The sequence below is a fragment of the Leptidea sinapis genome, chromosome 21, assembly GCF_905404315.1.
Source record: "Leptidea sinapis chromosome 21, ilLepSina1.1, whole genome shotgun sequence".
Lineage (NCBI taxonomy): Eukaryota > Metazoa > Arthropoda > Insecta > Lepidoptera > Pieridae > Leptidea > Leptidea sinapis.
The window spans coordinates 11,947,616-11,970,694 of record NC_066285.1 but is presented as its reverse complement, the minus strand read 5'-3'; the positions used below and the strand labels follow the sequence as shown (position 1 = coordinate 11,970,694).

Here is a 23,079-nt window from a genome sequence, read left to right as displayed (position 1 = left end):
GAATCGGTCTTAATCAATCGAGTTTGGTGCAGCCATAATAGTACTTTTGTATTGTTTATTGTTCTTGTCTGTCGTACTGTGCTTCTGTTATTATTTCACTTAAACAATGATATTTTTGAATAGGCAATAAGGAAGATCATTACGCTTTCACGCAACTTGTGTAACACATGTTAGGATGTACAAAATTAAGACGCGAAACGAATAATACTAATCGAGCAAAATTCAACGAACACGCAAATTAGCTTCAAATAAACTTCCCCTTTATGTGTTCCTTACCCTTTGTCTGCGTCTTTCATCTGTTAACCAACCTCCCCCTCACCCCCTAGCCCAGCTCTATGTGTTTAGATCCTCAACCTCGTAACTAACACAACTTTTAAATGTTATTCACATTTTAACAGCAACATGATATATTTATATCGTCTATTTGTACAATACAACTATTGCTTCGACAACACGAATCATTCGTCATTATTATTTGATTGTTTCGAAATTGGTGCAAAAACTTAGATTTTAATTTAAGTCTGGTAGCAATTGTTATCGTTAAATAAATTCATTTATGTGTTTTTAATTTTATACTTAGTCTTAGTAAAATATCAGTCATTCCATCAGTGTTTGAATTTCATTATTTAGAGTTAATAGTACTGAAATGTTTTACATTTGAAAGTTAACTTTCATAGCTTCATTAAACTTACATTTTTAAATAGTATGTTAATTACTTTCACGTAAATAATTCTAAACACATATCAGAGAGTCTATTTATAAAATATTTGATGAATAGTTTAGGTCATGCAAGGGTTAAAACTCGACTCAGTCACGCCATCAAATATGATCGATTACTATCGAAAGAGCAATGTATCAATTTTAAAACACATTTCATCGTACTACATTCGACTTTGTTATGTACAACGAAAGGCATTAGCTAGAAACATAATACGAACAACATGAGTTTGATACTAACTATGTTTTAAGTTATATTATATTGTTGTAACATAAATTGTAACTTTTATTTCAGTATTTTCAGGTTACTTAATATTTTATTAAAGTTTACACTGAGAAGAAGGATATATTACGGTAATGTTAGCTTTAATTGATTGAAATAATTAAGAGTAAATGAGATGTACATATCATGCTTTTAAATTATTTTGTTGCAGCATATTTTTGCACCAATTTCGAGTGTCACAATCCGGTATTACATACAACAAAACTCGTAAAAGTCACTTCGAAAAGTTACTATCATGGTCTATGTGGCAGCTGTTACATGCATAAAACCTACGTTCAGTCCTTTGTAAGTTTCAGTTTACATTTATAGTATGCTTTTTAGCGTACATTTATGAGAAAATATTATAATACTTTAGGTACTATGAATGTGGACTGAAATTTACGTGTACATTTAGCTGATCCTTAAAGAGAATGTGCATTGCTAAGAGAACTTCTTTTATTTTTCAATTTTATTTTCATACTTCACATTCACACAATGTTTAAAATAATATAGAACGCAATAGCACAGAATCCTTTTGATGATTTAAGACATCTATGAGACAATTCACAAGCAAATTAATGATATTAAGCTGTTTCTGTTAAAAATACCATAGGTAATATAATAAAATTGGACGAACATGTTGGAAAAATATTGAATCGGAAATAAAATTCGTATATCGTAGTAATAAAAAGGGGGAGCAGTGTTGCCAAAGCGTCGCGCTCTCTCGCACTTAATTAGGGACTTTATGGGATGACGTAGATGTGTCCCAGTGGTGATTACTGTTTTTCTAGTAATAATTTGACACTCTTACTATCATCATTTCAACCTTATACGACCAATAACAACTCAATTCACTCTTTGGAAATGATTCTGTCAAGCTTTTTAAAATCAGTACATCTATAGAAGTTATTTCAACCTCCCGAGTCTTAAAATTATTATTTTTTTGACTCCAAAAACATATTTCACATATCCTAATATACCAATGCAAAAATACAGTTATGTTAATAAATTATTGTTAAATTGTCCAATCGATGATTAATCTTACAACTATGGGAGTTACAACCATTTCGATGTTATTAAATGATAATTGAATATTAAACATAGAATATATTTGACCTATTAATCATTAATCTCTGGCCTGGCGCACCCCAGTATCAACTCCAACCATTTGACTGCGCCCAACGCAGAGCTGCTCGAATTGTCGGAGACCCAGTGCTCTGTGAACGGCTGGATCACTTGGTGTTGCGTATAGGAGACAGGCCACAAGTTACGATATCTTCCACATCATCTGGATGTGTGTCATCAGTGCGATTTTCAAGGAACTTTCTTCCACGTACAAACAAGCTGTGGAATGAGCTTCCTAACAGATGACCCTTAAGCTCGTTTGTCCTCTTCCATAAAAAAAAACTTTGATACGTCAGTTGACATTGACATTTAAAGAGATACAGTCATTGTAACTACTCTATGATTTTAAATAATGGCCATTGAGTTTGTTGTTATTTCTTGTCACGAGCTTTACTTTATACAGTTTAAAGTAGATTCAGTAGTTTTAGTTTAGTAAAGAAATCTTTATAATGACGATTCAAAAGCGCTTATTTTAAGCCTATTTCAAAAATGTTTCTTTTATTTTGACTTATTTTTGAGAACTATAATTTAACATTAAGTGACATTCATGAAACTACGACATAATTATGATAAGTATCCATTGACGAACAATAACTTGTTTATTGTTTTAGTTTTACTATTTTCACCAGTGGGAGGCTCCTTTGCATAGGATGCCGGCTAGATTATGGGTACCACAATAGCGCCTATTTCTACCGTGAAGCAATTATGTGTAAGCATTACTGTGTTTCGGTCTGAAGGGCGACGGAGCTAGTGAAATTACTGGGCAAATGAGACTTAACATCTCATGTCTCAAGGTGACGAGCGCAATTGTAGTGCCGCTACGAAATCTTGTTTTTCAAAAACAGTGAGCGGCACTGTATTGTAATGGGCAAGGCGTATCGGTTACCATCGACTGAACATCTTGATGGTCTCGTTCTTTATTTTCATAAAGAAGGCTCATTCTAAGACTTGGTTCTACGTGGAAGAATGTTCCTCGAAAACCGCACTATACGCCACACATCCAGATGGTGGGGAAGATGTCGTTATTTGTAGCGTATCTTTTTTTTATATGTGAGGGACAAACGTGCAAGAGGCTCACGGGATGGGGAGAGGTGAGGCAACCGCTCATGGACATCCGCAACATCAGGTGTGCCAAGAAATGCGTTGCCGGCCTTTAAGGTGGGAGTATGTTTTTTTCTTGAAGGTCCCTAAGTCGTATCTGTTCGGGAAAACCGCAGCCGGTAATTGATTCCACAAAGTGGCTGTGCGAGGCAAGTAATATCTAACGACCGAGCAGTTGTGGAATGCCAGACGTCTACGTGGTGCGGGAAGGTGGAATCGAAATCAGGTCAAACACATCTTTGGAACACTTTCCGTGATAAATGTGGTAGAAGACACACAATGAAGCAACTTCTCTATGCAACACCAAGTAATCGAGCCGTTCACAGAACACTGGATCCCCGACAATTTGAGCAGCTCTGCGTTGCACTGGAGCCAGACCAGAGATTATTGTCTAACATATCTTATATTTTCTATGTTTAATATTCTATTATCATATACCTCACAACTATGGTAGTTACATCCGTTTGGATGTTAGGATTAATCATCGATTTTACAATTAAACAATAATTTATGAAATTAACTGTATTTTTGCATTATTGTATGGATATTTCACTAAGCTTCAAACATTTCCTTGATATTTTTGTCTGGCAAACTGTTTGATTATGTATGTACCTCTGAATATTAAAAATAGTTGATATAATATAATATTATATTGTTATAGAAACGAATTAATCCTGCATAATATTCATCGTGATATTATTAAAATTATAACACATATTCAGTTCAATGAATTGCAATGCCGAATCGGACATATTACGCTCAATAATTCAGTTGCCAACTTTTTGATACTCCCAAAGTATTTCAGGTCAGTGAAGAACTATGTTACAATATTAAATTATATGAACATTCTGTTGCATAATTATATTGTTGAAGTTTTAATAGCTTAGCGTATCAATGGAGAGTACTACAGTTAAAAAAAGTAACGATTGAGTGCGACGTAAAATTTTATTATCTATGCTCTCGTGGTACTTCATATAACAATTTTTAGCTATATTTTAGTCATTTAATTACATAAAATTGGTGTGCTCTTTGATTTCATTTGATCATTGTGAGCTACATCTTTTCGGAGACTGATTTGAACGAAGATTTTCAATACATACGTTTCGACAGATTTATTACCAATATGTTATAATGGTTACAAGGCATATACCAGAATTCAAACAATTTTATTTATTTTATTTATTTTTATTTATTTATTTGTTTTCAACACTTACATCTAGCTTTACAGGATTATTCCTAATGCGCTAGTGTAACATTCATATTATAAAAATAAATTAACATTTAAAATGAGCATAAACTAAAAAATAACATACGACACCTTATCTAATTATATACACTTAATCTTATATTATAAAATTAATACTAAAGAACCTTATCTAATAATTATTATGCATAACTATCAAAACATATAGCCCAATCCTTGTGAATTCACTGAGAGTACAACAAAACAGGTCGATCCGCTCGGACACAATGTTGAGAGTTCCAAGTGCGCGCGCCAGCGGCGCCTTCTCGACCAGGTTGGTGCGCCCGCGTGGCAACGCCAGCAGTGACGGCCTGCGCCTGCGCCACACATACCGGTCCGGCACTCGAAGATAAACCTGCCCTAATACGTCCGCATTAAATAACTTGCCTCTTATAATTTTAAAAATATATAGAACAAGCGCTAATTCCCTTCTAGACCTTATCTCATTGTATCCGACCATACCCAAAACAAATAGTGTAGGGTACATTAATGGGTAAAATGGGTAAACCCCATAAAGCCTCATGTACAGGAATCTAACAAATTTGTTTTGCACCCGCTCCAACATAAGACTGTATTTAGCCTCATGTGGAGCCCAAATGACTGCGTTACTTTCTAGTTGACTCCTTACCAACGCGTTGTATAATGCTGTAATAGCACTTATGTTAGTGAAACCACTAACGGTACGAAGCAAGAAACCCAAATTTCTGTAAGCTTTCTTACAACAATGTATAATATGATCACGAAACGAAAGCTCAGTGTTAAACCTGACTCCTAAGTCTCTGACTTCTAAAACTCTCGACATTGGTATCCCCTCCATATTATAATTATAATAAATAGGGGCCCGTAATTTAGAGAAAGTGATGACTGAACATTTTGAGCTATTAAACTGTAATAGGTTGTCCTGGCTCCATGTCACCACTCTATCTATATCCTCTTGCAGCTTCACACAGTCATTTTCGGCATTCACAGTCAAAGAGAGCTTAAGGTCGTCCGCAAATAACAAGCATTTAGCATCCTGGACCACCTGCGGTAGATCGTTTATCATTAAAATAAACTGCAAGGGCCCTAGGTTGCTGCCCTGACTGACACCTGACCTTGTGAAATATGGTTCGGACTTTCGGCCTTTATATTCCACATATTGCTGCCTATCTCTCATATAACTCGCAAAAAAGTTAAGTAAATGTGGAGTGAACCCGACTGATGCTAACTTTTTGAGCAATACATCGTTATCGACTAAATCAAAGGCTTTTCGAAAATCAAAGTATGCTACATCAGCCTGTCCCCCACCGTCCACTGCTGGAACTATATGAGACATATATCCGAGAAGATTGCTGGTAGTGCTTCTCGAAGGCCTAAAGCCATGCTGAGACTCTGATAGTTGCGCACTAACTTGAGTATAAATACTACTATGAATGGCGGATTCTAATACTTTCTTCTAATAATTTGTTATTTTTTAAAGGGATAACCCTCACTTCTGGGATTAATTACACAAATTAAATTTGAAAAGAAAATTTAAGAACGTAATATTTGGGTTGAGCAGGTTATCAACTGTAAACTAGATCCAATAGATGAAGCCACTACCAACTTTAACTCTTACAACAAGACATAAAAGATTTATCAACGATACGTCACTCGAACGGTTGGCTCAGTGGAAGAGCGCTCGTACGGCATGCGGGGTCGCGGGTTCGAGTTCCGCATCGTTCACCAGTGTTACCAGAATTTTTTTTCCCGTTAATTGTGTGTGTCTGTTTTGACTTATCTTCGAAATATTTGACTGACAGATAGCTCTTGTTAAAAAGCGTACCTTTATTTTAGAATATGAATTAGGGCGCCGCGCAAAAAGGTTACGCGCACAAGTTAAAATATTTTTTTTATATTATTATTCAATATATTTCCAATCATCTAGTCATGTTTAATGATCAACAACGAAACTTTAGTCAAAATAATTATTCAAAATCTCCGCCCCACTGTGTAAGGCTAATCAAAATCTCCCGTTTTGAAGGTACCCAGGTCATATTTAATATTTTACATGGGTGTCTTGACAAAGCCACTGTAAACTAAACGACCAGCAAAGCTTGTGACCAGTAGTGTAGCAAGAAATAATAAAAATAAGTCTAATTTTTAATCTCTAAAATTGTAAACTCCTTTAAAAAATTGTAAACAGTTATGAAATATGGGACAGCTGCTTTCTGTTACAATGACTTATTTGAAATACATTGCTTGTGAATTGTCGTAATGGTTGTGCTGTGCGTTTGACTTGGACGCAATTTGACAACGTGTTGTGTGCAGCCGAGTGTCGGTGATGCGAGGACAGGTGGTGTCCCCGCAGGGTCTGGGCATCATCGGGATCAGGGTCTCCGTAGACAGAGAAGCCCGCTTTGGCTTCACGCTCACCAGGCAGGGCGGTTGGTACGTATTTATTTACTATTATTTATTATAATTAATGTAAAACTTTTTCTAGCTATAGTATTATTGATTGTTTCTCTCTCTCTCGCGATGAGTGCATTTAGGTCCCTCCATATATAATATGGGAATGCCCCTACTGGGCCCTTATTATGTAGGTATTTATTTCATTCTTATATTTTTACAAGCTATCGAGAAAGATGAAAATGGCTTTAAGCTGTTGAGTTAATTTATTGAGGTTTAAAATAATTTTATTTTACGTTATAATATTATGCATAAACTCATACTATATGACGAGTTCCTCTCTGTATATTTATACTACTCTGTATATATTTACTAATACTAATAAAATAATAAAAGTTTACCTTCATTGCTTGATAACGAAACATGGCCCATGAGTGTTTAACCTACATTATGATATTTATGTAGAAATTCCGAATTGCAAACTTAGAGAAGGTTTTTATTAAATTGAAAATTAAATAATCCAAGTTGCTAGTTAAATAACAAATACAAGAAGGGGTCCTTCGATAAGGAAGCAAAAATTGGTTGCAAAAAAGTCATTAAACTCCGTTTATTATATAGCCCCTTGTCATTCATTCCACTGGAGATCAGCGCTGGTTACGCTGGAAATTCAAAAGAAATCGTTGAAAAAGTTTGTGTGGTAAAGGTTACTATCATAATTGACTTTCTTAATGAAACCACAGATTGGGAATGGAACGACCGTCCTCAGGCTTTTTAAATTATAAATTTGATCGTTATAAAATTTTATAGAAAATAAAAGAAGCGCGCTCAGTTTCTTGCGTCTCTTTACTCTCAGCTGTGAGGTATTAATTTTGGAATGGGTGATAAGTTATTGACGTTCATTAAGTTATTTCATATCCAATTTTGAATAAAAATATTTGATATTTAATTTGAATGTTTCCAACAACGTTTAACCTCTCCAAACTTTCGTCTCACATCCTCATTCTATGGCCGAATACACCCTAATCTAATCTCGTATAATAAGAAAGTGTTTGTTAACAAATATAAAGTACTGGCTTTTACCCGCGACTTCGTGCGTGTACAATTCAAATTCAAATTCAAATATTTTTATTCAAAATAGGATTTAAAATCACTTATTGAACGTCAAAATATACCACCCATTCAAAAGAGACTGCCTCAGACCTGAGAAGAATGGGCGCAAGAAACTCAGCGGGCTTTTTTTTTAATATAAAATATGGATTACAATGTAATATCGTACAATAACCATTAATAATTAAAGAGCCTGAGGGTGTTCGCTTTATTCCCAGTCCGTGGTGTCATTAAGAATATCGTTTATGCTATAATAACCTTTCCCACACAAACGTTTTTTAACAATTCTTTTAAATTTCGTAACACATTTGTTTTGTACATAAGTATACAATAATTACTTTGCAATAAATACTACAAACTGATGTGGTTAATACATATTTTTTATAAGCTACCAACTATAGAACTTTCATCCCCCTTTTTCACCCCACACAGGTCAAAATTTAAAAAAACACTAGAACAAATAGTTATTTATTTCTTATGATATGCCTAAATACAAAGTTTCATGGTTTTATCTTCGATAATGACGAACTTTCATACAAACTTCCACCTCCTATTTCAACTCCGACAAGCCTATTGTTCGCGTTAAAAGGTAGCCTATGTCTTTTCCCATACTCTTGTCTATCTCTGTACTATTTTCATGAAAATCGGTTCAGTGGCTCAGGAGTTAGGCGTGAAAGCGTAACAAACAAACTTACATTCACATTAATAATATTAGTAGGGAAGTATTAAAACCTCAAGCTTATAATATTCAAGAATGTCTGAGTCATAATTATGGAACAGACATAAACTGATGATGCCTACTACTCGGCTAAGTCGAGTTAGTATGTCTTTTGTGGGGCGATGCATATGCTTTTACAACAAGATCCCAGAAAATGTTCAAAACAAAAGTATTTCGTTATTCAAAAGAATTGTTAAAAAACGTTTGTGTGGTAAAGGTTACTATAACATAAATGACTTTCTTAATGATACCACAGATTGGGAATGGAGTGACGGCCCTCAGGCTATTAAATAATAAGTTTAATTGTACAATATTACTTTGTTAACATATTAATTCAATGAAAAAAAAAGCCCGCTGAGTTTGTTGCGCCCATTCTTCTCAGGTCTGAGACATTCATTTTGGAATGGGTGGTAGTTTTTTTTGACTTTCAATAAGTGATGTCACATCACATTTTGAATAAAAATATTTGAATTTGAATAAGCAAGCTTTGAACGGGCTTTATAGCAAATATAATAAAGGTAGACAAGGAGTGCGAATGTAAAATAATTATTGAAGGGTAAGCGTTACGAAAGATTATTTGCTAATTAAAATATATTTACAAGCAGGTGAATAAAATGCGCGTGCCGCCACCTTATTTTTAGAAACAAGTCATAAAATGTTCAGTGCACCTTGTGAACTGGCTTACCTTTGTATATAAATACACCCAATACGCAGATATATATATATATATATACCTTTAATTTTACTTCTGTCCATAGAATAAAAAGAGTGATGTTTGTATGAAATTAACAAAATTCAAAATAGGTAAATAAGAAAACTGAATGATCTTAACGGGATTACCAGTGGGATGCTTCTTTGCAAACAATGCCGGCTATATTATGGGTAAATTTATTGAATTAGGCGTTACTTTGCGGAAATCCATAATTATACAAATGATTTAAGTTTTCTTTAGTGTTAATTCCGCCAATATTTACTAATATCCACGAGACAGCTCGTGCCAGATTTTGGCGAGACAACACGTCCTGAGGATGCCTCGTGTAGAGGCGAAACACTTGTCGAATTGTTTTTAAAAATAAATATTGGCGGAATTAACACTAAAGAAAACTTAAATCTTTGTATATATTATGGGTACCACAATTACGCCTATTACTGTGTTTCGGCCTAAATGGCGCCATAGCTAGTTAAATTACTGGGCAAATGAGACTTAACATCTTTTGTCTCAAAGTGACGAGTGCAGTTGTAGTGCCGCTCAGAATTTTTGGGTTTTTCAACAATCCTGAGCGGCACTGCATTGTAATGGGCATGGCGTATCATTTGCCATCAGCTCGTCCCTTAATGTCATAAAAAAACAATGCCTTGGAAAAGAAATTTGATGTCAAAATTATTGGCAATTGATGTGTCTAGACGTCTTTGTATTTTTTTATAATGATGAAATCTTAAACCTGCAGAAATATATTGTTAGCATCCGGCGAAGGCGATAACGAAACTTTTCAATGGTACAGTATACTTCAAAGTTTATTTCAAACCTAACTTAAATTTTCACCTGTATTGGACAGAATAATACATATTATACACCTTCGTTTATGACTTCTTATATTGTACTAATAACACACGCATAACATAATCATTATTCAAATTCAAATATTTTTATTCAAAATAGGATGTGACATCACTTATTGAAAGACAATAAAAAAAACTACGTTTAAAAAAACCGACTTCAAAAACTGAAAAATATCAAATAACTAATAATTTTATTTAATACACCTCTTATGCAAACCTGTACCTTTAATATTAATAAAATACTATTATTTATATGTGCTACCTATTGATTGATGCTCATAGAATGAAAACTACTGGGCCAAACTATGTAAAATTTTTATAGGACCAAATGGCATCTATTTCGCATCGAACAAAAGAAGGATTACGTAAATCGGCTCATAAATCTCAGAGTAATCAGTGTACATACAAAAAAAAAAATACCGATCGAATTGATAACCTCCTCCTTTTTGAAGTCGGTTAAAAACTACCACCCATTCCAAAATGAATGCCTCTGACCTGAGAAGAACGGGCGCAACAAACTCAGCGGGCTTATTTTTTTAAATGAAAAAATATGTCTAGAAAGTAATATTGTACAATTAAACTTATTGTTTAATAGCCTGAGGGTGGTCACTCCATTCCCATTCTGTGGTATCATTAAGAAAGTAATTTATGTTATAGTAATTTTTACCACACAAACACGTATTTTCTTCTACCAAGTGCATTAAGAGTATTTCTATGTTGTAGGATATATAGGTAATATAATACCTACAAAACACGACAATAGTGAAAACTTCAGGCGAGGTTAACAATACGCAATGCAACTATGCTCAGCGAGCGAAACTCTTTAGTCAACTTGAGTCGACTTTACCCAACGAACTTACATCCGCGAGCGTGAAGGCCTTTTTTATGAAAATTAGGGACGACACGAGCAGGACGTTTAGCTGAGATGATAGAGCTTTAGATGGTAATTGATACGCCCTGACCATTACAATGCAGTGCTGCTCAGAATTCTTGAAAAACTCAAAAACTCTGAGCGGCACTACAATTGCGTTCGTCAGCTTGAGACATAAGATGTTAAGTCTTATTTGCCCAGTAATTTCACTAGCTACGGCGCCCTTCACACCGAAACACAATAATACTCACACATTACTGATTCACGGCAGAAATTGGCGCCGTTGTGGTACCCATAATCTAGCCCTTATCCTGCGCAAAAGAGCTTCCCACTGGTAAAAAGTGTGGCCTAGTCTCTTTACCCAAAAAAAAAATTCTACGCGCCAACAAAAGATTTCACTTCAAATATCTTTTATAAAGTCTGTGTCATTTATTATTCGGACATAGGCATAAGGTGCTTTTTTCAAAGGTCTATCAAACAATGTAGACAATGATTAATTAGTGTTGTTCCAGGTTCCATTATTGGCTTGTGTCCAGAACTTGCCATGTTTATTAGACTCAGAACCTACCTAGGTTTGTTGTACGACACGATAGCACAGCTACGACCATATTACATTTGATGATTGATTGATGAACTTTAAATCAAACTCCTTTATTGAACAAATAAACGGCTTTAAATCATTTTGAATTTGTCAATAAATAAGAATTGCATATCTTTTTTTTCTTGTATAATAATACTACACAAATAAAATTTTAAAACAAAATTTTATGACCAATGACGGGACTTGAACCCGCGACCTCTCGCGTTCCGTGCGAGCACTCTTCCAACTGAACTAACCGTTCGAGTGACGTATTGTTAATAAAATCTTGAATGCTTTGTTCAATCCTCACCCAATTCGTTCATAAAAGAAGTCGGTTAATTAAGTAAAATTATGTTAAAATAGTTCTTAACATGTTTTTTTTTTTCAAATTTTATTTGTCTAATTAATCCTAGAAGTGAGGGTTATCACTATAAAAAATAACAAATAGTTTAATATAAAACTGCTAATTCGATGAATATAAAAACTTCAAATCAGATACTATTAACATAAGAATTTGTTATGTTCTTAAAGTGATAACCCTCACTTCTGGGACTAATACACAAATAAAATTTGAAAACAAAATTTTATGAACGATGCGAGACTCGAACCCGCGACCTCTCGCGTTCCCTGCGAGTGCTCTACCAACTGAGCCAACCGTTCGAGTGACGTATCATCATAAAATCTTGTATTATCACATAATACAAATTGCAACACAGACAGCCAAGTAAAATTTGCACAAATCAGATTGAATGTAAATCAAAGTTTATTGAGATTATGAATAATGCAAGCCCGTTTGTCAGATAAATCTAGAACAATGGAGAATCAATCGAACCAACAGACTAAAACGAGCCCATTGAAATAAAGTACATACCTCAATTACGTTCAATTCAAACCGAACACATAGTGAAGAGTTGAAGCGAACTAAGTGTACCTTTAATTGAATTCAGAAGAGTTGAATGAACCGTGGAAAAATCGATAGCAAACACGTTGTTTTCTTGAACTTACTACGAGCTTTATGATAAATAAGTATTGCAGAAGTTTAATTGAAAATGAAACTTGTGGTATTGATAGTGTAAATCACATTTGTTTCTCATGTCTGCTTAACTTACTTAGCTAATATTATTATTATTGTTTGAATAGTTATTGCCCGGTATGTTCTTCTCAATATAGTTTGCTTTTGTTAGTCTACAGTATGTATATATATGTGTTGTTATATATTTTACCAGTGGGAGGCTCATTTGCACAGGATCCGGGCTAGATTATGGGTACCACAACGCAGCCTATTTCTGCCGTGAAGCAGTAATGTATAAACATTATTGTGTTTCTTTCTGAAGGGCGCCGTAGCTAGTGGAATTACTGGTCACATGAGGCTTAACATCTTGTCTCAAGGTGACGAGCGCATTTGTAGTGCCGCTCAGCATATTTGGGTTTTTCAATAATGCTGAGTGTAAATAGTGTATCAATTAAAATCAGCTGAACGTCCTGCTCGTCTCATCCCTTATTTTTATAAAAAACAATGTAAAAAGCTGAGTTTTTGTTTTGTTTGATTGAATGTTTGAACGCGATGACCTGTCGACCTACCCATTGGATGAATAATTAGTTTTTGTACTTATTTGATATACAGATCCACAGCATTGGCTATCTTTGATGAGGCCATACCTCTTGAGAGGGTCTTAAATGTGAGCTTTAAATATTTATTTTTGTGAAGTCAAAAGAAAAGCGCTCCCCAACTGTTTTTTAGGGTTCCGTAGCGAAATGGCAAAAAACGGAACCCTTATAGATTCGTCATGTCTGTCTGTCTGTCTGTCTGTCCGTCCGTATGTCACAGCCACTTTTTTCCGAAACTATAAGAACTGTTGAAAGAAACTGTTGAAATTTGGTAAATAGATGTAGTCTGTGAACCGAATTAACATTTTCACACAAAAATAGGAAAAAAACAATAAATTTTGGGGGTTCTCCATAGTTCTTAGAACTGAAACTTAAGAATTTGTTTTCATTAAACCCATACGTGGATAGGTCTTCAAAAATGATATCGAGGTTCCCATTATCATTTTTTTTAAAGTGAACAGTTTTGCGCGAGAGACACTTCCAAAATGGTAAAATATACCCATTTCCCCCCGCGCTGTAACTTCTAAAATAAGAGAAAGATTAAACTAAAAAAAAATATAATGTGCATTACCATGCAAACTTCCACCGAGAATTGGTTTGAACGAGATCTAGTAAGTAGTTTTTTTTAATACGTCATAAATCGTAAACTGCAATTTTGCTGCTACGGAACCCTTCATGGGCATGTCTATTATTATTATGTAGGTACTTAAATAAGTCACAACAGGTATTTCATGATTTCTTTGTCATTATTATACGCGGTTGTAAACCATGGAGCTATGCATAACAAAGTTTTCATCACGAATACTGAAATAATAATATGAAATTTCATGTTGCTCATAAAAACATGTCTGTCTAGAAATTGGTATTTACAAGGGATTTATGGGATATTTAGTTTGTTTTGCCCCACGTCCCTAAACATTTACACTCATAAAAAGTTTGTATGAAAGGTCGGCAGTGAATGTTGAAACGAAATATTTCTGGAATTTGACTGTTAAATAAGAACGTAGTGATTTTAACTTAAATTCGTCATATTTTATCTTGAATGAATGAAATATTTGTATGAGAATGATTGGATGAAGAAACTTAATGAAATCCAAGAGATTTTGCATTCCAAAGACCAAAAACATCTATGGCACAAGAATGCTAAGTAGTATAATACCTACATTTTTAAACGACTTGCCACATAATCTACAAAATACATATAAAATGAATGGAAAATATACAGGCTTACTAAAAAAACATTTTTAGAACAACAACTATATTTATGTGAAGACTGTGTGAATTTTTTTTTAAGGTAGACATTAATATACCATTATTTAATTATTATAATATATATAACGCTGAAATCGCGAGTGACAACTTAGGTACCCAGATAAACCCTTTAGGGATTTTCGTGGTATTTAGATGTAGTTTTATTGTATGCTTTATTTTGAACAATAAATGGAATAAAAAGGGATTGCCTTTTGGATTGGATGCTCAGATTAACACGAAAAAGAAATACCACGCGAATAAAGTCGCGGGCGGCCATTAGCTTAAGTTTTATATTATATAGATAGCAATTAGTATTAATATATCGACAGCAATACATTATTATAGCATCATAAATGTAAATTATAACTTTATGGATATTTAAAATTAGCATTAAAAACGAACACGTCCCGTTACCTTATTAGGTTTAAACATTTGCTCAGTATGTGGTAGCTATTTTGTCTTTAATTCTTTTATCGAATATTTATTCGTTTTATCGAAAAATCTCTATTTTTTATTATATTATTATATATTAGTCAGTAAGTTTTTCTGACTATAAATATAATATGACATAGTGATTGCTCTGTAAAAGAGGAGCTGTTCGTGCTATATATATCAGCTTGGTTATAGACAGTCATTTAAAGAAAATTTTAAAGAAATAAATATTATAACTGTTCATTGTCAGTACATTAATGAAAATTAAACATACGTTCACAAAAATCGTCACCTTTTTGCTCTTAATAGTGATTTTCATTATTATAACACTAACATAAGGGATTGCTTGTAACATTCATTATAGCTTTAAACCCTTAAATGTATACACATTTATACTAAAGTCCCAGCCACTGTTCATTAATTATGTATAAATAAATTAAAATGTTTTATTAAGAAATGGCTCTGTCGTAAATCCTATTACTCCACAGTTGGAACAATATCTAAGTGATGGGACAGCCTGGGACTACACTATTATTATTTTATAGCAATAAGTATATAGTAATAGATAGTACAATATTGTATATTTTATTAAAACAATCGCAAAAAAAAAAAGAATGCTGGGAGAATATTTAGCGCCGCTCCATATCTAGTATCATAATGCCATTCGTTTCCGAAACGGTAGTAGTATCTAGTATATTAGAAATGACATCAAAAAGAATTCTAAAGGAATCAATTTTGAGAAAAAAAAATGCCTCTTATGCCTTTTAAGAATCAAAATTCAATAGGTGGAATCCTAAGAAAATTCAATAAGTCTTGCTGAAAGGTTTAGCGGAATCCTTAAATGGTTATAATTTCCTCGCGATTTGTCTATCATATGTAATAGAGGTAGACCTACCAGTCGGAATAAAATAATCCAGTAACCAGAGATCAAATAAACCAACTAAGTATAACTTTGTTGTACACATTGCTATAATCAAATTTCAATTATGTTAGCATCGTATTTAACTATTTAAAAAAATTAAAATTACTGCCATTACTGCCGGCGCTTATTTATGCCGTGAAGCAGCAATGTGTAAGCGTATAATGCATTACACATTACAATAATCATGTACTTGTAAGTACAAGCTAGTGAAATTACTAGGCAAATTAGACTTGAAATCTTATGTCTCAATGTGACAAGCGCAGTTGTAGTGCCGCTCAGGTTTTTCAAGAATCCTGAGTGGCACTGTATTCTAATGGGCAAGGCTTATCAAATACCATCAGCTGTCGTCTCGTCCCTCACTGTCATTAAAAAAAATTAAGGGGATTACCATACGTTATATTTGTACGCGTTAACTTGACGTGGCCATACCTTGTTTCTGAAAAAAATTCTCGATATGTGTTTGATATTGATTATTTAATATGAAAATAGAACATCAAATATTGATATAAAAGCTTTAACCTCAACGGCGTGGTGTAGGCGTTATTAGTTTTCAGTCATGGTTATTAGAAATTCTTTAGACGCTACACATAATCATATTACACGGAGCGGAAACTATCCATTATCTAACAACTGGACACGCTTTGATGCTATTTCAATATAGACTTTGCTTTCAATTAAAAGGTTTTGTGATGTGCGCGTGTGTTGGCAATATTTAAATGAAAAGTTTGGAGACCTGCCTCAAAAACAACAATTACAGTAGAGACTCAACTCGATAATCCGGATAGTTACACACATGATTTTTTTTTTATTATTAACTTCAGACAGGTAACCGTGTCCTCGTATCGAAATATATCACGGTGCTTATACAACAAACAATTTTATCATCATATATCAAAGAAAAAATACTTATTGTATACGTTTTTCAAAAAAACGTATTACGCATATTAGTCAAAATAGGACATACACCCTAAGATCGCTTTCACACTACCTCCGATCTGAATCGGATCCATAGATGAAAACACAGAACAGTTTATATCCTTTACCTATTCTGTGGGTGAAAACACGGTCCGAAGTAGTCGTAGATTCTATGGAAGTTTACGCACTAGATCCGGCTTCCGTCATTCGATTTTTTTCCGTTAACGAGATAAGATTAAGATATTTCTTATAATAACTATTGTTCTAAATAATAACTATTGTTCTACGACTATACCGGACCTTATTTTCACGGGTAAGTTACGAAAACAGGTCTCTTAATCATAAATTGTTTTTCATCAAAAACTACTTTGAATTGACACTGCAGTTTAATTAAATATAAAATAGTTTGTTCAATGCAATTTTTTTACCCCGATATATTACGATATATATTTTATTATTTTATTTTTATTTCATAGTTGATTCCAGGGCATTAATGCTTTCGCGTGACATGGCTCCGCGCCTTTTATGCGTCTATTTCATCTGGTAATTCCTACTATCCGTTTGTTAGTAAAAAACCGTGTGGTCTCGTGAGATACCAGATAGGAACTTCGTTCTTTATTATAAAAATATTAAGCTCAAGTTGTATTCGAGGTATAAAAAATTTTATTATTGATTCTCTTTATTATCGATAAAAATCAAAAATACTACTTTACAAAATTATCTTAACACCCTTATTTTATTTACAATGACTTATAAAGATACCATTTTTTGACGGGAGTGAAGCTAGATGAAGTTAGTAGGATTTTAGTTCTGCTTAAACATCTAACAATCGATATTTGAAGACACTAAATACTGTCCACTTTTCCAAAACTACCTTTTTCACAGGGGCGAAGCCGCGGGGTTCTAGTTTCGAATAACGCTACCAATAAATATCATTATATCGTATACGGAATTAACACTCCCGAAAACCTCGATAGTAATAACCAAGTTGATTTTATTGAAATGTCACTTCCGCCATCTTGGATCTCAAAAAGATGTCTGAATCGACAGTCATAAAAAGATATTATTTGAATATTAAAAACTAGTTTTGTATATCTATACATATCATTGAATAAGTATGACGTATTAGTAAATCTACACAATGGTACCGTAAAATAAAATTTACAAATCAAGAATAATACATAAAAAAATACATATAAATGTATTTTGTTACATCGATGTGTATTTCTACTTATTAATTAATTTTAACCCATTACTCTGGCAAAGCTTACTACAGGTTGTACTAGAGTTAACTTTCGCATAAATACAAACCTTTAATGCAACGCTCCTGAGATTCCTCTGGTGTTACATGACAGCGTGGCCGGAGATCACTTACCATACGGTGACACACAAATTATAATTCTAAAAAAGATAACAAAATTTTAAGTGCAATAATTGAGATACTTTGCGTGCTTTACAGTCTGCATGGTCACAGACAAAATTTAAATTTCATAAATATAAATTGTATATTTTACGAAGGTTCGACGTGCTGGTGAACGGGGGAGGTGCGGTTACACTGCAGTTCCAGAGATCGCCGTTCAAACCGCTGCGGAAGACGGTCTTCGTTCCTTGGAACCAGATCGTGGTACTACCACCAGTACAGATGGAGCTTAGTGACGAACATGTCAAAGTGCCAACACCAAGGTACGTAATAGTAACCCACCGTTACACCAAGTTGTAATAAGTATATTGTACTACTTTTATCATCATTCTTGTTGTATAAGATCTTCTCCAGTCTTAGCAATAGAGAAATCAAACTATAAAGGAGTAAACAATTTTAGGTCGAAGTACGTTGCATAACCTAATAAGTACTTATTATACAAATGTTACAGATTACACTTTAATTTTACACTCACTGCAAATAACTTAATTTACTAAATGTACGATGTTTATTGTATAATACTAATTATTAACATCTTTTTATTGTTAATTGTAATAATAATAACATTGGAAAACGGTTTTGCAGTGATATTAAATTTTATATTGATATTATTTTGAAGTAAAAGCTTCTTAACCTGCGTTTAACGACTTTTTGGAGGGAAAAAGTAAGGGTATAGGTTCGCGTAACGGTTGACCGCGAAATGCTGGTCTCGCATTTGACTTTTTTTCGAATCACTTTTACACAAATTATCTTGCCCCAAACTAGGCAAAGCCTGTTCTATGTGTACAAGACAACGATATATTTAATACAATATACTGATTTAAACACACATAAATATGTATAAACATCCATGACTCGGAAACAAACATCCATATTCATCATACAAATGCTTGTCATAATACAAACCTATCGGGATTTGAACCCGGGACCTGAAGCTCATGTTTGATAATTAGAAAATAGAAAAAAAATACTTAAAACTAAAAGTACACCTTTCTTATTTTAGTAACCATACGCTTAGAATATCAGCTTTTTAATATGATGATAATAATGCGAGAATTGTTTCTTTTATATTGTATGAAACTTGTTGAAAGTGAAAATGTATGAAGTCTGTTTGTAGTATATAAATTGTCTCCTGTCTCTGAAATGCTTGCACTCCTGAAACGTAGGTGACAAGTTCAGTAATATCCTTATCACTGATGAAAAAGTTTCCACAAACGAATAGCATTACAACGAACAAAATGACAAAGTGTCATAGCTTCTAAGAAATTTAACATTTTTTATTCCATCTGTTAAATAGATTATTCTATTGCAGCTGATATAGCTTGCCGTCTGTTAAATTCTATAAATAATAATAATAATTAAATGTATTGCCTTCAAGTAAATTTAAGTATACAAAATCAACCTATTATAAACATACAACCTTTCAAAATCGGAAAGTGCCCTTTGATCAGATTAGATCTTTCATATACACCACAATCGAAAGGTCCGTAAGGCACACTACGTTCTGACCAAGTTCTGACTTTCATTTTGTTTATAAGATAGTTAATTTTACATGGTCTTATTGCTTGTTACAATTAGTTTTCTTATATATTATTCTCTCATCATCCTAATTATGAGTAATCTATTAATACACGTAAAATAATACGCATTGACAATCCGCTGCGCGTTCGCCAAAATGGCGCCGATCTATAGCATACCGCTCTTGCAGATCATGGAAGGTTAGGACAAAGAAGAGTAGGCTCAGCTTATGCTGCTTGAAATAATTATTTCATGCAGCGCTGGTGTCCAGCCATCCCCATCTCCCTAAGGAGTTTGGTGGGATACATAGTAAAGAGAGGGCAAACTTATAACTATTACAATTCAGATAAAGAAATCAAAACTTTTTTTAATGTATCAATATTTAATATCTCTGTATTTATGAGAGTATTTGTGAGAGTGAGTTTGTGCCAATGTGTCAATTTAAATGTAATACTAGAGTCTGTATCGGCGACATTTTTTAAAGTTAATTATCTTTTAGAGCCCCTCCTCGGTTGGACTGGTCCCCAATGCCTCAGTGGTGGGAGTCTACCACCCCTCCCTGCAGCGTCCACGACCACGAACGCCTGCGACCAGAAGTGGTCGCCATGCCAACATTGGCTGCACCTGCGTCGTCGTCTCCCACTACCACCACGGTCATATATCCTGAAGCACAGGTTAGTTATTTCATCAAGCTATACAAATAATATTATCTTATACATTGTCTCCCGAGCTTTATTTTTAAATTTTTCGACACATCTTCGGACTAAAAAAAATTCGCCTTACGTAACGAAGCTGCCACCGAAATGCTTTCGCAATCATTTGGGCTATGTCGGTGACTTTGGTTCTCCTACGGACCTCCACATTTCTGTTTCGATGAAATGCAATTTTATTTGCAAGAAACATTGTACTTAAGATGTTAACATAATATTATTGATAATCAAATAAGTTTCGTCAATTGACATGCAAAATATGTTATAAAATTGTCCAAATACCAACACACTACTGTTATACTGACATATCGGATTTCACAATTCTATCATTAATATTTATAACAGTATAAGACTAAGACTTATTTAATATAAAACATAAATAATTTAATAATTCATTTAGTACCTATGTATAACTAGTTGAGAAAATGAGATAGTTGGTTGAAGTCACTTGAGTGTTCCTTGGAATTTGTTGAGTATCATTAAACCTCGTTCAAAACGGTGGGAGGCTTCTTTGCACAGGTTATCGGCTTGATTGTGGGTACCACAAGTTCGCCTTTTTCTGAGGTGAAGCAGTATTGTGTAAGCATTATTGTGTTTCGGTCTGAAGGGCGCTGTAACTAGTAAAATTACTGGGCAAATGAGACTTAACATCTTGTCTCAGGGTGACGAGCGAAATTGTAGTGCCACTAAGAATTTTTGAGTTTTTCAAGAATCCTGAGCGGCACTGCATTGTAATAGGCAGGGCGTATTATTGTTATAAAAAACGTTTTTTTATATATATCTACCAGAGCGCTACTGTTAATAATGTTGTTTTGAGCTCTCTGAAGGCTACTTATACTATTAAATAAAAAGTAATATATCTAATTGTGTTATTTCTAGATCATAAGTGAATCGATCGGCATACCGGGCTCATCAGTGAAGTTAACATACCGCTCCTCCCAGTCAGCTGGCTATCTCTCGTGCGTCCACATTCAGCTCACACGGAAGATAGTTCCCGCTGCCTTGACCAGGGTCCACGTCAGGGTGGAGATCGAAGGTTCTCTACACACGCATTCGTATGAAGCCGACCCAGACTTACAACACGTGTTTGCTTGGAATAAGAGGAATGTTTACAAGCAAAAGGTGCGTAATATGTTTTTTTTTAACGCTGGAAAATCCTCATGGATACCCGACAAGCGCGGGGAGGCGGTGTCGGGTTATGCCGGACTCTTACCGGCTACAAACCAGCGGTGTTCCTCCTTACCGTCTTCCGGCGGAGCTGCGGGAACGCTTTTGCACACTTCCGCTGCTCCGCCGGCGGACCCATCTTGTGGGGCGCCCACCTGTGGCGCCACTCACCATTCAACCTGTAACACGGGACACGCCAGCCGTCTCGGTGGTCTCCTCCAAATGGGTGGAAGAGTTAACTTTAATCTACTTCGCTTAACTTATATTCAGCCTAGATAGACAGGAATTGATTTTAAACTTATAGTATCAAAGACATTATTAAAAACTAACTCATTTAATATAATTTAGTTCGGTCAATTTAACAGCCATTGAAAACTAAACCATACCGTCCACTCAAATTGTAAACCTTTACGAATTGCTCAATGTATAATATTTCTGCTGTAAAGCAGTAATGTGTAAGCTTTACTCTGTTTCGGTTTGAAGGGCGCCGTAGCTAGAGAAATTACTGGGCAAGTGGGACTTGCTAACTTATGTCTCAAGGTAACTTTTGGGAATTTTTGAGTTTTTCAATAATCTTGAGCGGCGCTGCATTGTAATGGGCAAGGCATATCTATTACCAACAGCTGAACATCCTGCTCGTCTCGTCCCTTAATATCATAAAAAAAATTGATAGGAATTAATTCTTAATTAATATTATCAAAAAAACTAGCTCTTTAAATATAATTTCTTACGGCTCATTTGACAACCATTGAAAATTAAACCATATTGTCCATTAAAATTGTAAACCTTTACGATTTGTTCAATGTTAGAAAGTGATATGTATCGATCAAAAATGTTAACTGTGATATAGGTAATACTATTTTTATTTCAGTTATATCTCATGTAGTTTAGAGTATAATATACTAGCAATGCCCCGCGGTTTCACTCGCGTTGATACCGATCTCGTGGTAGTGGAGAGTCTACTAAGTCTGACTATAGATTTATTTTTGTAAAAATAAATTTTATTTCACTTAGATATTATTTATTTATTACATTAACTTCTTAAGATTGACATTTTTAAATTCGTGATATCTTATGAAGGGGATGTCCGATTTTATTAAGTTTGATTATTATTGGCACTTTAACCAAAAATCTAAAAAGTAGTTATAGTGGCACAACTACAGTAGTTAGACATATGGTATCACGGACTTTTTTTTAGATATTGATACGTTCTATAATACTGTACAACATTTTTTTGTTCTATCATCAATAGTTTCCGCAGCGCACGCGATGACAGATTTTTTATGACTAACTTCTTCACACCTATGTTTATATTATAGCATTTTAATTAGGGATCCCTATTTTTTTATATTTAATATATCCTATGTTACTAACTAAAGAAGCAGCTTTCTAATGGTGAAATAATTTTTGAAATTGGTCCAGTAGTTTTTATGTGTAAACATTATAAACATACATACAAAAACACAAATATTTCCTCTTTATAAT

The 23,079-nt window shown here is 34.1% G+C and overlaps 1 protein-coding gene across 4 annotated transcripts in view; it reads left to right on the top strand.

Annotated features, from left to right (window-relative positions):
* Window positions 1–23,079, top strand: part of LOC126970610 (teneurin-a) — an 88,023-nt gene that overhangs the window by 57,387 nt on the left and 7,557 nt on the right. For all 4 annotated transcript variants that reach the window (XM_050816627.1, XM_050816624.1, XM_050816626.1 and 1 more), the window contains 4 exons: window positions 6,738–6,857; window positions 18,298–18,462; window positions 20,217–20,391; window positions 21,307–21,549. In XM_050816627.1, the coding sequence (XP_050672584.1) occupies window positions 6,738–6,857; window positions 18,298–18,462; window positions 20,217–20,391; window positions 21,307–21,549 (703 nt within the window). The remainder of the gene's footprint in view (window positions 1–6,737; window positions 6,858–18,297; window positions 18,463–20,216; window positions 20,392–21,306; window positions 21,550–23,079) is intronic.